This window comes from Budorcas taxicolor, chromosome 19 (genome assembly GCF_023091745.1).
Source record: "Budorcas taxicolor isolate Tak-1 chromosome 19, Takin1.1, whole genome shotgun sequence".
Taxonomy (NCBI): Eukaryota; Metazoa; Chordata; class Mammalia; order Artiodactyla; family Bovidae; genus Budorcas; species Budorcas taxicolor.
In genome coordinates, this window is record NC_068928.1 from 10769791 (window position 1) to 10782972 (window position 13182).

The 13182-nt window shown below is 37.4% G+C and overlaps 1 protein-coding gene across 1 annotated transcript; it reads right to left on the reverse strand.

The window, feature by feature from the left end:
* Positions 1–707: 707 nt before the first annotated feature.
* RNFT1 (ring finger protein, transmembrane 1) lies at positions 708–11288 on the reverse strand. Its single transcript, XM_052658272.1, has 9 exons — positions 11166–11288; positions 9486–9937; positions 9214–9290; positions 8037–8137; positions 6365–6518; positions 5491–5649; positions 4751–4816; positions 2401–2502; positions 708–1588 (listed from the first exon to the last, which is right to left on the reverse strand). The coding sequence occupies exons 2-9, from the start codon at positions 9886–9888 to the stop codon at positions 1454–1456; spliced, it is 1197 nt and encodes a 398-aa protein (XP_052514232.1). The 5' UTR covers positions 9889–9937; positions 11166–11288; the 3' UTR covers positions 708–1453.
* Positions 11289–13182: the final 1894 nt, after the last annotated feature.

Here is a 13182-nt window from a genome sequence, read left to right on the forward strand (position 1 = left end):
TATAACCTAGCAGGGGGAAAAGTTACAGGCTTTCTAACGTTCTTTTGTCAGTTTGGGTAGCCATAAGGCATGAAAGTGATGTAACCTGTATCTGGTTGGTCACTATCCTTACTAATCCATGGTGGTGTAGTCTTTGTCTTACCAGCACTGTAAATTTGTTGAAAATTTCTGCCTCTACCCCCTAACTTCTCCTTCTCACCACTGTCTTTTTTTCTTGCGTGCAGACTGATGGTAAACAAGAAAATAAGCAGAGGCCTCACGTCAAGATGTAGATAATAACCAGTCCTTCAGACTTGTTACAGATCTTGCTTCCCTCATGAGGTTTCAAGGGGAGAGAGGAAGCACCTCTTTCCCTTTGCACCACCCTGCACAAATACCTGTAGGCAAACAAACCACTCTCCAAAGTTTTGCTGGCCTGTGTACAAGCTTTAATCTCCCAAGCAATGATGATTCAAGCATGAGCTTCCAAAACTTTTCTAGAGAAGCTAGTTATAAGGGGAGTTCTTTTTTAACAAAAATTTTTTGGGCCAGATGGCATGCAGGACCTTAGTTCCCCGAACAGGGCTCGGGAACACACTTGGATTGGAAGCACAGAGTCTTAACCACTGGACCATCAGGGAAGACCTGGGGAATTATTTTCTAAGAGTCTGAGTTGGTCTTGTTTGTCACACTATTCAAATCATCACTGAAACCAGCTGTATGTAGTCCATGTGAATTATTTTAATAGTTAATTCAAGAAAGTCCATGGCACTATACAAAAAGCAAAATCATGAACATTAAAGCTGAGAGCAGGATTGTATGTATTATGTCCACAAAGAAAAGGAATTCGTCTTTTATTCTCAATGACTGCTAATCATACTACAGAGAATAACAATACTAAAATATTTCATCCTCAGTAAATTAGTCTTCCTTAGAAAATTTTGATTGTACAGGTAAAATATAACATTTATAGCTTTCATTTAAAAATACAAATTTTCGGAAAAAATTTAAGATTTTTAGAATGGGAATTATAAAAGTCAATGCTAAAGAAAATTCTACTTTCAGATAATGTATATCTTAAAATATTATGAAAAATACTCTTTATTCTGAAAACAATGTCTGGAAAGAATACCTGTATTCCTGTAAAACCACTAGTTGTATTACCCAATTGTCATTTTGGTAACATTAACAAGAAAACACATTTACAATTTAACACTGCCATCATAAGTCAAATAAGGATAGAATAAATGTTTCATATGCATTTGACTGAACATCACTTATATAATATAGGATCTTTCATTTAATATTTTGATAAACTGGACTATATACTTAAGTATTAACTGTAATACTCTAAAACCATTTGGGAACATTTTCCTTAACTTCCAGCCCTGAAAATCCATTCTAATGTCTTTACCAGTAGTCACTGTAACCAAATAAAATTAGTGTTTTGTGGCCTTAATATTAAGTTGAAAACTTAATATATTTGAAGGTGTGATGAAGTGGCTCCATCTTTCCATTTGTTTATATGGTCTGAAATCACCGTTCTGCACAGTGGACATGTTTTTTCTCTGTTAAACCATAAGGTAATGCACTCTTCACAAAATATATGCTGTAAGGGAATTAAGAACTAGATTTTATAGTTGGTAACATTTTAACTTTAAGTTCATCACATTGCAGAAAAACAGTTCATTTTACAAGCGAGACAACAAAGTATAACATTCAAGAACATAGAGAGCAGTGTTAGTGGCAGAGACAAGTATTCTGACTGGTCCTATCCACCTAACCACATTTAATAAAATACAAGTTATGTTTAGGTGATGACTTTAAGATCAAGGATAATGACTAAAAGGGGCTTCCCTGGTAAAGAATCTGCCTGCCAACGCAGGAGATGAGAGCTCAGTCCCTGGTTGGGAAGATCCTCTGGAGAAGGAAATAGCAGCCCACACCTGTCTTGCCTGGGAAATCCCACAGGCAGAGGAGCCTGGCTGGCTATAGTCCACGGGGTTGCAAAAGACTCAGACACAACTTTGCAACCAAATGACGACAACATAATGACTAACAGCTTAATACAATCTTTGAGAGTTATAGGAATAACAGGAAATGGCCTTATACAATCCAGTAACACGCTGGTATTCTTAAAGACTAGTATTCCATTATTAAAAATGGTCTGTTTCCCAGTCACTGTGGTATCCTGTCTGCAATCCCTTCATACACACTTCTACATAAAAACCATTAGAACATAAAGGACAAAACTTAGCTAACCTACCAAACCCCTAATCACAAATAAGAAATTCATAGTATGTGCCCTGAATGCTAGTTTCTGCTAAACAATATACATATTTCTTCCTGAAAATTAACATAAATGTGACTTTTGCAAGTCCAGAGAAGTGCTGTATTAAGGTTGCTTAAAAATAGAGTTACCTGACAGATGAGAAGAATTGGCTTTTGAAATTCAGCTTGACATATTGAACAAATATCATCCACGTCTGAACACTGTCTCTTGCTGGCAGGGACTCCGTAACTCTATATAAAGATAAGGTTCTGTTCCTTAAATACATAGGTGATACTGTATTTCTCAAATCTCCAAGGAACTAGGCATTTGAAAACTTTCCCAAAGGATATAAACATTTCAAAGCTGACTTATGTATGCAGAATCATGTCTGCATCAAGGTGAACTCATTACATTATACATAAAAAGAATCTTGGAAGATTGTTAGATTCCCAAATAATGATAGTGCTTGGAATTCAAATGGTTTAAGAGACCAAGCAATGTAAAATACAAGAATTATGCAGTCTATATTCATGTACTATGTAACCCAGTATTGCCAAATTGAGCCACTTACTACCTATGACACTGGTTTAAAGTCAATGCTGAGCTTGGTTGGCTGAATGTAACTCATGTAGAGACTGCTTTAGATTTCTGTGCTCCACACTGGAGATCGATTTAATAGGTCCAGATATACCAGAAGGTAACCCAGAAATCTAATTTTTGAAAGCTTTCCACATGAGTTCAATATGAAAAAGGTTTTGGGGGACCACTAAACTGTCCCACCACTAAATCTAAAAATAATTTTAATTATCATCTTTATCACAAAAACTAGCATTTAGTACTAGCAAAGAATGATAAAATTTTACAAAAGAACTGTAATTGCAAAACATTACTTGGATAGCGCTCTACTGTCAACACAAACCTTTGAATTTCCTTTTTTAAAGTCCTAAAAAAAGTTTCTCATCTTGTTAAGATCTTATAACTTCCTTACAAATTCAGTAGAATTTAGTCATTAATGGGGTATGACAAAATGCTATAAATGAGATCATCTTTCTGTAGAAATGATGTGGAAAATGTAGCTGAGGAAAAGAACACCCAAGTTTCAGTCATAGTCATGAGACCGAAAGTGTGACATGACTTAGCAACCTGAGGCTATGATCTAAACTTACTTTCGAAAGTTAACAAAATCAAAACTCAAAGGATATAAATTGAAAATTAAAATTTTTTTGAGATCAGAGATAAGATACTGATGATCTTGATGCCAATTTCCCTTCAGTAAATGCCATTTAGAAGAGTACACTGCACATGTGTATGCTGACAAGCCTTTAAAATAGCACTCTTGTCTGGCACAATTCAGACTCCCTTCAGGTGAAAATATCCTGATGATGACTGCCATTTCCAGGGCAACATTAAGGAACATGAGAATCTCAAGAACAAAACAGTGCTGATGACTGTGATAGTCTCTTAATGCTTCATGGAGAAAATACCAAAGGCACTTCAGCGCAAGCTCATTAGATTGACTGCTACAGCAGAAGCCTAGTACAAACATAATCAATCGATTATGTACTCCATAGCTAAATTCAAAAGCTAAAGTCTGGATTTTATTGTATCTTTTTAAGGAAAGAAGTCTGAATAGGATGCAGTGAAACTTGTTACTGTGTTACTATCTTAGGGGAAGGGTGCCCTGGCCAGTTTAGTCCACTTCATTGGTAAAATCCTGTTTTTTCAAACACACATTATTAGACTGGCATTCTTGTAAGTCAAAGTCTCATGAGTCCTGACCACTTAACTGTTGAAGTACCTAATGGACTCTATAACTGAGAATCAAACTCTGAAATCTGGTGATCACACTTATATACTGAGAACCTGAGGCTAATAAATAGCAAATGAGCCATTATCATTTGAGCTATGACAGACACCCTTTCTCTACAGTTTGTTACATCAGTAGAATCATTGATGTATAATAAAGTTATAACTGACAATGGAATCTCAAGTTTAAAGTTTATTGATACTGTCAAGAACTTATTTGTGCATATGGAATTCAGTATTGGGGAAATGTTTCCAGTAAGAAAATTCCAAGGGACATGATTTTTGGTAGTAAGCTTTCTTCATATACACAATAAATTATAAACAGTTTCACAGAAGCTGAATAGGAGTTAATGAAAACACACAAAGCCACTAATTGTGGATTAAAAGAGGAACAAAAGTTCATATGATTTTTGAGGGAATGTTTATAAAAGGTTAAAAATGTCAGGTGATCTGAAAGGGCAAGAGGCACACTCAAATACACAATTACTTCATCAACCATCAGGTGTTGTCAATGCACAAGTTAAGAAACGGGTCACAGAAATAAAACCTCTTTATCATCATAACCCCAAGTGCCAAAGTACTAGAAGTATTTCTAAACAATCATGTAATATAAGTCTGCATTTGTAACTGCTGAACTAAACCAATTTTACAATGAAAAAAGGTAAAAAGTTTCCTATGATAAAAAATACTTACTGGTCGTGTAACAAATATTCGCAAAACCCGTCTGAAAGTTCTCAGGTGTCCAAAAAAGTCCAGAAGCTGAAAGGCAAAATAAATCCTAATTCATTAATTCAAAGAGCTATCTCTGTTAAACTTAGAGATTAATGCTAACATCAAATACTGCTATTAACAATGCTCATTGCATATCACAATGAATCATTTCATTCTAAATATAAAGTCCAATTATGGGATATTTTACTCAACTTATCAATTTCAGCCAACTCGTAACCAAAATGAAGTACATCTGAATGCCTAGAGTTACAATCTGGTCAAGACAAAGATATACTTAACTAAATCAAATATATACTTAACTAAATCAAAGCAATTTTACCTGGTTCACATGTCCTTAACATATTTAAAGTTTCATAAAATGACTAAGTTGAGGGGCAGGACAAGATACTCCACTAGTCTGAGAATTACGTACCTGACAGATGCTACTGATGGGGGTGGGTATGTTCTCTTCTACTCATTCTCTCCCTTAAATACTGCATGCTACACGGAGGTCCACTCCCCCAGTAAAATCTGAGAACCACTGGATTAAGATAAAGATACCTATTTCCTTTTCTCCATTTCTAAGTATAGAATCTGCCATTTATTTCAAACTAGTGATATGAAGATTATAAAACAGTTAAAGACAAAATCAGTTACAGGTAAAATCTGTAAACATTATTACATGAATCATTATAAATGACAAAATTTATTATGTTACCTACTTTTAGTATGAGGTAGAGTAAAGCCAGCAATATCCCAAGACTCCATCTAGTTACATTACCAAACTCCCCATAGCTTATAAGGTAACGAAACCAAACTGGTATGGGAACAAAAGTTCGGTAATACTGACATAATTCTTCTAAAAGCATATACCAATAACCCTAAAAAGGAAGAAAAAAGAAAACAGAGCCAACAAAGCTACTTATATACACAGCACAAATACTCCATATTGGACTGAGAGCATCGTGAGTATATGGCACAACAGCACAACTATAAAATTAGTATTCATAATGATTATGACTGACAACCTCAACTTGGTTCTTAGATGTTACAGTCACTGGTTTGTTTTCAAAAAATTTCTAGAGAGTGACAGTGAAAATGTTTTATGTACAATAAAATATCTTGCTGACTACAAAAATGTAAAGTTTTAACTGAATATGAAAAAACACCAAATAACTGCATATAGTCAGTTATCAATTATCAATAATGCCCCGGAGGAAAACAAGTATAAATGTAAATATTTTCCCATATATGATGTGGGGACTGATTTTTAGATTATTCCAAAGCAAGTATTGTATTATTGATTTTATTGGAAGGGATATCTTGTTTCAATAGGTCTGAGATAATATAATAATTAGGTTATTGAGCAAACTGGAAAATTATAAAAAGAATCATTTAAATGGATGAGATGGTTGGATGGCATCACCGACTCAATGGACTTGGGTTTAGGTAGACTCTGGGAGTTGGTGATGGACAGGGAGGCCTGGCGTGCTGCGTTTGATGGGCTCGCAAAGTCAGACGTGACTAAGTGACTGAACTGAACTGAAGCACTGATACGGTTTGCTAACATCTTTCCAATAAAACATATGAGCTTACCTTAGATTTAAAAGGCATGATGAAAGAAGGCACCAATAAAATAAGGCATTTTAAACCCATGAAGAGGAATTTCAGAATGAAGTCTGTAATTCCAACAACCCAAAGTACTTCCCAGAAGCTTGAATAGTCCAAAGTAGGATTTAAAAAAATTAAGCTACCAAGAGAAGAAAAACACAAAACTTACTAACAGCAACATAAAAAGATAAAAACATCAAAACTTACTAAAAGCAACATAAAAAGATAAAAGTGCTGACAGGGGTTCTAAATTTGCTACCAAATAATGTGTAAAAAATAGGAGTTTGACAAGATGCTAGAGTTTACGTAAACAGATTATTTTGGTTATTTTAAAGAGACTTTTAAAATGTTTTAATTTCAAATCTTTCCTCCTTAAAGAAAACAAAGAGTCTTCCTAACTTGTCATGATTGACATCCTCTAGCCTGTAATCTAAAAAATTCACAAATAATAGATATCTGTCATTCTCTCCTTAACCAACTCCAGTCAAGATTCTCATCCCTCCTTTCCAGTGAACTGCTTCTGTCAAGATCATCAACTCCCTCCCTCTTGCTAAATTTGAAGGTCACTTTCCCCCCTTCCCGCCTTGAAATATTTTCTGCCTGGACTTCTTGACACCACTCTCTTCGAGTTGCCCTCATATGTATGGTCTAGTTTTTCTTAATGACTGCTTCTTAAGTCTCCTTTGCTGCTACTCTGGCTAACTGTGGGCACTGTCCAGTCCTAGGCCTTCTTCTCAGTCTATACTTTCTTTCCTTGGTTCATCTTATCAAGTTCCATGTTTTTAAAATATCCACCATGTGCTGATAACACCAAAATTTACAGCTCTAACCTCTACTCTGACTTATGACAAATAACTATAATCATTTTAACAGTTCTACACCTGGCCTCTCAAACTTAACATGTTCAAAACAAAATTACTGATTTTCCTTCAAAACCACTTCCTTCCCCAGTCTTTCCTAGCCCAGTAAATGGCACCACCATCCAGCCAGTTGCGTAAGACTAAAAAACCCAGGCATCACCCTTGATTTTTCCTCTCACCCACCCACCCAATCCAATCTGAGTGGTATCAGCTACACCTACAAACTATATCCTAGATTTGTCCACATCTCTCCAATACCACTGAAACCCAGATTTCTAGTTATCTGATTAAAGCTGAAAATTCAGAACACTTCCATCTGACATGGAAACTGATCAACTACTGTTCTTTAGCAAGTTTTCTTCTAAAAACAAATATCAAGTGTTCTCATCACATGTACACACAAGAAGGTAACTAAGGGAGGTGCTGGATATGTTAACTTGATTGTGGTAATCATTTCACAATTTATACATATATCAAAACGTTGTATATTTTAAATATATACAATTTTTATTTGTAAAAAATAAAAAGTCACCAACAATAATCTAATGGTATTTAGTAACTATTGATTATATAAGTAAAAATTTTAGTATCAAAAGTTATTTATTGAGCACTTGCTATGAGGTAAGGCACTGGGTATAAAACATGAATAAATCACTTTAAGCTCACTATCCTGGAACTAGACAAATAAGTAAAAATTGAACTCCAACAGTAAGTATGTGCAAGTAAAACTTTACAAAGTGCTATGGAATATATGATTATATAAAAATATGTGATTGTGCACTTGGGCCTCTAATTACCTGTAGTAAAGTGACTGAGAATGAAAGGTGTAATATAAAAGAACAGAAGATCCTGCTAAGAATACCAGTAACCAAGCACACTGAATCTTTGAGCACCTTTCCTGAAAAATAAATAATTTTATAATTTATTACTTTGAATTATGCCAGAATTTTAAATATCATTTATCTATTTTAATGACTAATTTATTAACTTAAAATGTTTAATTTCTCTTAAAATATAGATTTGTTAAATTGTACATATCATTCTATTTTATATAGCTTTAATGAACAAAACAACACAAATTTAAACAGATTTTTAAAATACAAGCTTCCTCATTGTGTAACAACATTATCTATGTTTCAAAGCCAAATCTTCTACAAACTGACATAAAGAACCCACCTAAATGAAAACTTTACTTCTGTAGCTCCCTATATTTGCCTTCCTGACAAAACAGGCATGTAGAAATCCATTAAGTTATCAGGGTTTATAATTTTAAAAATTCTCATACAATTCAGTAAGAATAATTTGTTTTTAATCTGTTTTATAATTAAGTTTTAATTACTAGTTTAATTAAAAGTTTTACTAGTTTTAAACCCTAAATTAAACTTTTATGGTTTGATAGGTTATAACTACAAATTTTCAGGTCAAAATATATGATTCTTTACACAGACATAACCCTTTAAAGTTGCTTGAAGGTGAAATTTTATAAACTAATCCTGTTTTCCCAATAATTTACAAGAATAGGACTCTGACAATTATTAAGAAAAAACTTCTTGGGTTTAGTTTTAAATAAGAGAAATCTAAATAATTCAATACCCATTTGTTCAGTGTACACTTTTAAGTATTTTAAATCTTAGAGTACAACGCCTGAAGTTTTAAATAATGGCGTGTAGTCAAATTAACTTAAAACATGAAGGCACTTGACAAATCAGACCATATGGTGATCTGTCTAGGTTTTAATCCGTCTAGTTTTTATTTATCAGGAACCCAACATAGAAAGAAAATACAGTGAAACAATTCAGTATTAGAACAAATCATTTATTCCAGGTCATTTAGGTAACAATATATTATGGATGTTCAATTATACCTATGTAAATTTATCAAATAAACTATCTTAATTCCTATTTCTCTCAAAATGAGCATATAATTCTACAGGGAAAAACATTTAATGATTTTTTAGTTGCTGGTTATACTTACTCTTAGAAAAACCTGATTTACAATGCTTTTGTTTGCATATATAAAAGTTGTAAGCAGCCCAATTCCAAGAGAAATTCCTGTTAGAAAATAAGGTCCAGTTAATTGAAATTAAAAAAAAAGAGCTAACACAATGACATGATTTTAAAGGAAGCATATACAATTTTAAAAGCTAACAGAAAATAAGAAACTGAAATACATGAAGTAGATTACCAATAGACAGAGAATTAGCTGAATATAGCAATGAAACAACTCAATGCTTTATCATACCCTACCTGTTATATGCTGCATAACAAGTTTGACTCCCAGAATCAAAATATATGGAAGACTCTTCTGCAACCACTTGAAGAGATACCGGAATTCTGAGAAGGAGCTGCTGCCGTGATCTCCATACTCCGTGTCGCTATCATCAGGTTGCCTGGCTTCACTGTGGGAGTGACTCCGTAAGCGACTATGTACACATCCATGGGTACAGCTGTGGACACCTGACCTTGTATTTCTGGAGCTTGGATTTTCAGCACATTCTTTAGGTAGGGAGCTTATCTGGATATGAACATCTCCAGAATAAAGACAGGAAGCTTCTCCTGTCAGTCTTGTTTGGACACACTGGGAGGCTGAGGCATCCTCACTGCCTGCAGCACCTGAAGGGCTGTGCAGTTGACTACAGTTGGCTTGCATGGCCCTTGAATACTTGTTCTGTGATTTCTTTGCTTCAGGGCTCTGTCTCCTAAAAATCAAAGAGCAGAAACTATTCTAAGTGAACAGTTAAGTACAGGCAATATGTGGCTCACTTGGAATTGGTTATTCGCCAAAGGAGAGGCTGGTAATCTCAGCAGATGAGTTATTTCAGGTTATCTAGCACTCGACACTAGACGACTCCTTCCTCCCCACTGACGCGAAGGCTCTGCTGCCCTATGCAAACTATCTTTCAGGGAACATCTGCTACAGAAAAAGTTGTGCTTCAGATGCCTCCAGTTCTCTGACAGAAGGAACTGGCAAAATACTCAAAGTATGGGTGCCCAGCAGATGTTAATAGTATTAATAGTACTCATTCATACTAGAACACTCAGTACATTTACTCCGCGCAACTAGAAGAGTTAATCTTTTTTTTAATGCCTACAAAGACTAGGAAGAAAACATCAAATCTTAACTCCCTATTAAGCAACATCATGCGTAACTGATACTAATAATAAACGTTTCATTTAGGTGACCTACAAATTTCCTTTTATGCTGAAACAGCTTTCCCGAAGCTAATAAGAAAAGTTTCCAATAATAAACACCAAGAAATCTTACTCTTCCCTGCCACTCTCAAAAATATCTTTAAAATAAGACTTTGGGAGTCACCGTGTAATTGCTAAACGACTATTCTGAATAAAGATAATTACGTAGTCTGCACATTAAAAATGCGACTCTGGAGGGGTGGGAAATCCGGAAAGAAAGCATCGGCATCCAAAGATCCCTAAATGACGAGAGTGGGTGGCCGTCAGAATCCAGTTGAAAAGCAGAGCCTTTCTGCCGTTTCCGTAGGAGGAAGCTGGGGTTAACGTCAGGGCAAGTTCCGTGTCATTCTATTTCATTTCTAGGTCTGAAATTTTTTGTTTTCAGTGACTGTTGGGCGGTTTGGTTTTTAGTGCTCTTCACCAAAGGCTTTCACCGATACTCCATCGCCACGACTGCCCTTTATTTCCTCCAATCTCTGGAGACACCGACGCCGGATGGGTCAGTTTCAGCGTCTTTTTCCATAAATAAAACCCGAGACCCCTCCCACTTCCCTTCAAGCATGAAGCAAGAAAGGGGAGAGAAAGGGAAGAAAAGTAAAATGCAAACGGCTCTTCCGGAATCTCCAGGACAGATTTTTCCACCCACGTTCGAGCTTCGAATGCCTCTGTTATTCTCCCCAGAGCCCACTTCGCCGCGGCCCCTCTCCTCCTTCGCCCGCTTCCCACAGGCCTGACCTCTCATGACGATGAGCGGACCGAGGCCCAGGCAGCGACGGCAGGAACAGCGAGAAACGCCGTCTCGAGGCCTTCAGTGAGAGCCATCACCTTCAGACCCCGTCGCCGGCAACTCTGGCCCAGCTCGGCGACGGCGCGCGCGCTCCCCGACGTCCTCACGTGCGCGCGCCCCGCCCCCGCGCGACGCGCCGAGGGCCGGGCTGCGACGGCGGGGCGGGGCGGAGGCCGCCGGTGGGTGTGGGCGGTGAGGGGAGGCGTGCGGCGGAGGACCGACCGCCGGCGTGGGCGTTTAACAATAAGCGTACGTGCGTCTGTTTGGGGCCTCCAGAACCTGCCCTCGAGGGAGGAGCCTGCAGTTGGGGGCCGACCTGGTCCCGCCCCGGCTCGCCCGGCCTCTGGAGGCTGCTCTGGCCTTTGGTCGCTTGGCTCGCGTCGGGCGACTCGTGAGGTAGAAGAGCCACGTTGGCGAGGGTCGGCGCGCCCCTGAGAGGGCGGGCGGGGCGGGAGCGTTCTGGTGTCGGCCACCTCAGCTGACCCGCTTGTGAAGTTGTAACTGAACTGGGTTTTTGTTACATTCCTAAAGTTGCTCTGTGAGAACGAGGCCCTGGCGAAACCTGAGGAGATCAGGAGCAGAGAGAAGTGGGGGATGGTTTGGGAGAGAAGGGGGTGGTGTAAGTATCAATAGAAGTTAAGAGTTTAAAAACCCTGTGGGGTGTAGAGAACGCTGTACTATCTTCGCGGTAATTGTTAACCTAAAACTGTTCTAAAGTAAAAGATTTATTAAGGAAAACTTTAAACAAAAGAAACAAAAAACCCGAGCCAAAATATATTCTAAACGATATTTAATTGTATTCTATGAATCTGCCCCATTCGCGACAACTACCAATAGCCTTTCTACTTTGAACCTTAAGTTTTTTATCTTTAATTTCTAGAAGTTGACGTCAAGTAAATCTTGGCGGTCTTTCTATAGGTCTTGAAATTAAATATAGGTCTTGAAATTAAATATTCCATGCCGCTGGTGAGCTGTTCAGTCCTTCCTCACTAGAGGGTAAATTTCACACATACGCGCACATGTCATGAATTGAAAATCTAGTGGGAAAAGTGATACTTTTTTTTTTTCTTAATTTGGTCTCGATTTAAATGGGGTCTGTGATTTAAACCATTTGAAACTATTCACAACATGGCTCAGAGGATGAGGAATCTGCCTCAGTGGAAGAGACCCAGGTTGGATTCCTGGGTGGGGAAGATTCCCTGGAAAAGAGAATGGCCACCCACTCCAGAATTCTTGCCTGGGAAATCCCATGGACAGAGGAGCCTGGTGGGCTGCAGTCCATGGGGTGGCAGAGAGTTTGCAACGACTGAACCACTAACACACACAGCTTACACAACAGGTTTGCCCGTTAGTTTGATGGCGTGTGAATTTTGAGGCTCCTTAATCATGAAATTGTGTGCACCTTATTTCCTTGTGTATCAGAGTACAGCTGAAATCACTATTTAACCTGAATTAACCACTTTGAGGATATGCTTAAATCAGATTATTTTTATTACCAAACCATTTCTTTTGGTTAAAAAGGCATTCCCCCTCCTTCCCACAACAGGTGTTAGATCTACTTCCCATTGTCAATTAAGATATTACTAGATATTTTTGTTTGTTTTGGTTTTCATTTTCTGTTTGTTTTTTGATATATGGCTCCATGAACTTCACAAAGTCTTCATGACAAATTAGGTTCCTTTGTCAGAAAGTCTTAGTCCATTTAGGCTGCAGTAAGAATATAGCCTGGATGGCTTATAAACAACAAATTTATTTCTCACAGCTCAAGAGGCTGGGAAGTTCAAGATCAAGGTGTCAGCAGATTTGATGTCTGATGAGTTCCTGCTTCCTGGATTATAGATAGTATTGTCTTTGGCTGTGTCCTCACATGGTGGAAAGGTGGTGAAGCTTTGGAAACTCTTTTATAAGGGCACTGATCACCTTCACGAGAGCCCTTTCTTAATGCTCTAATTATCTACTGTCACC

Excerpts from the sequence above, each read along its gene's own strand:
- RNFT1 (XM_052658272.1), bottom strand. The coding sequence starts at position 9,888 with ATGCAAGCCAACTGTAGTCAACTGCACAGCCCTTCAGGTGCTGCAGGC. Across the intron at positions 5,650-6,364 it reads TCATGCCTTTTAAATCTAAG|GGTTATTGGTATATGCTTTT; the intron begins GTAAGCTCATAT and ends CTTCCTTTTTAG. Across the intron at positions 4,817-5,490 it reads TACTCTACCTCATACTAAAA|CTTCTGGACTTTTTTGGACA; the intron begins GTAGGTAACATA and ends TTTGCCTTTCAG.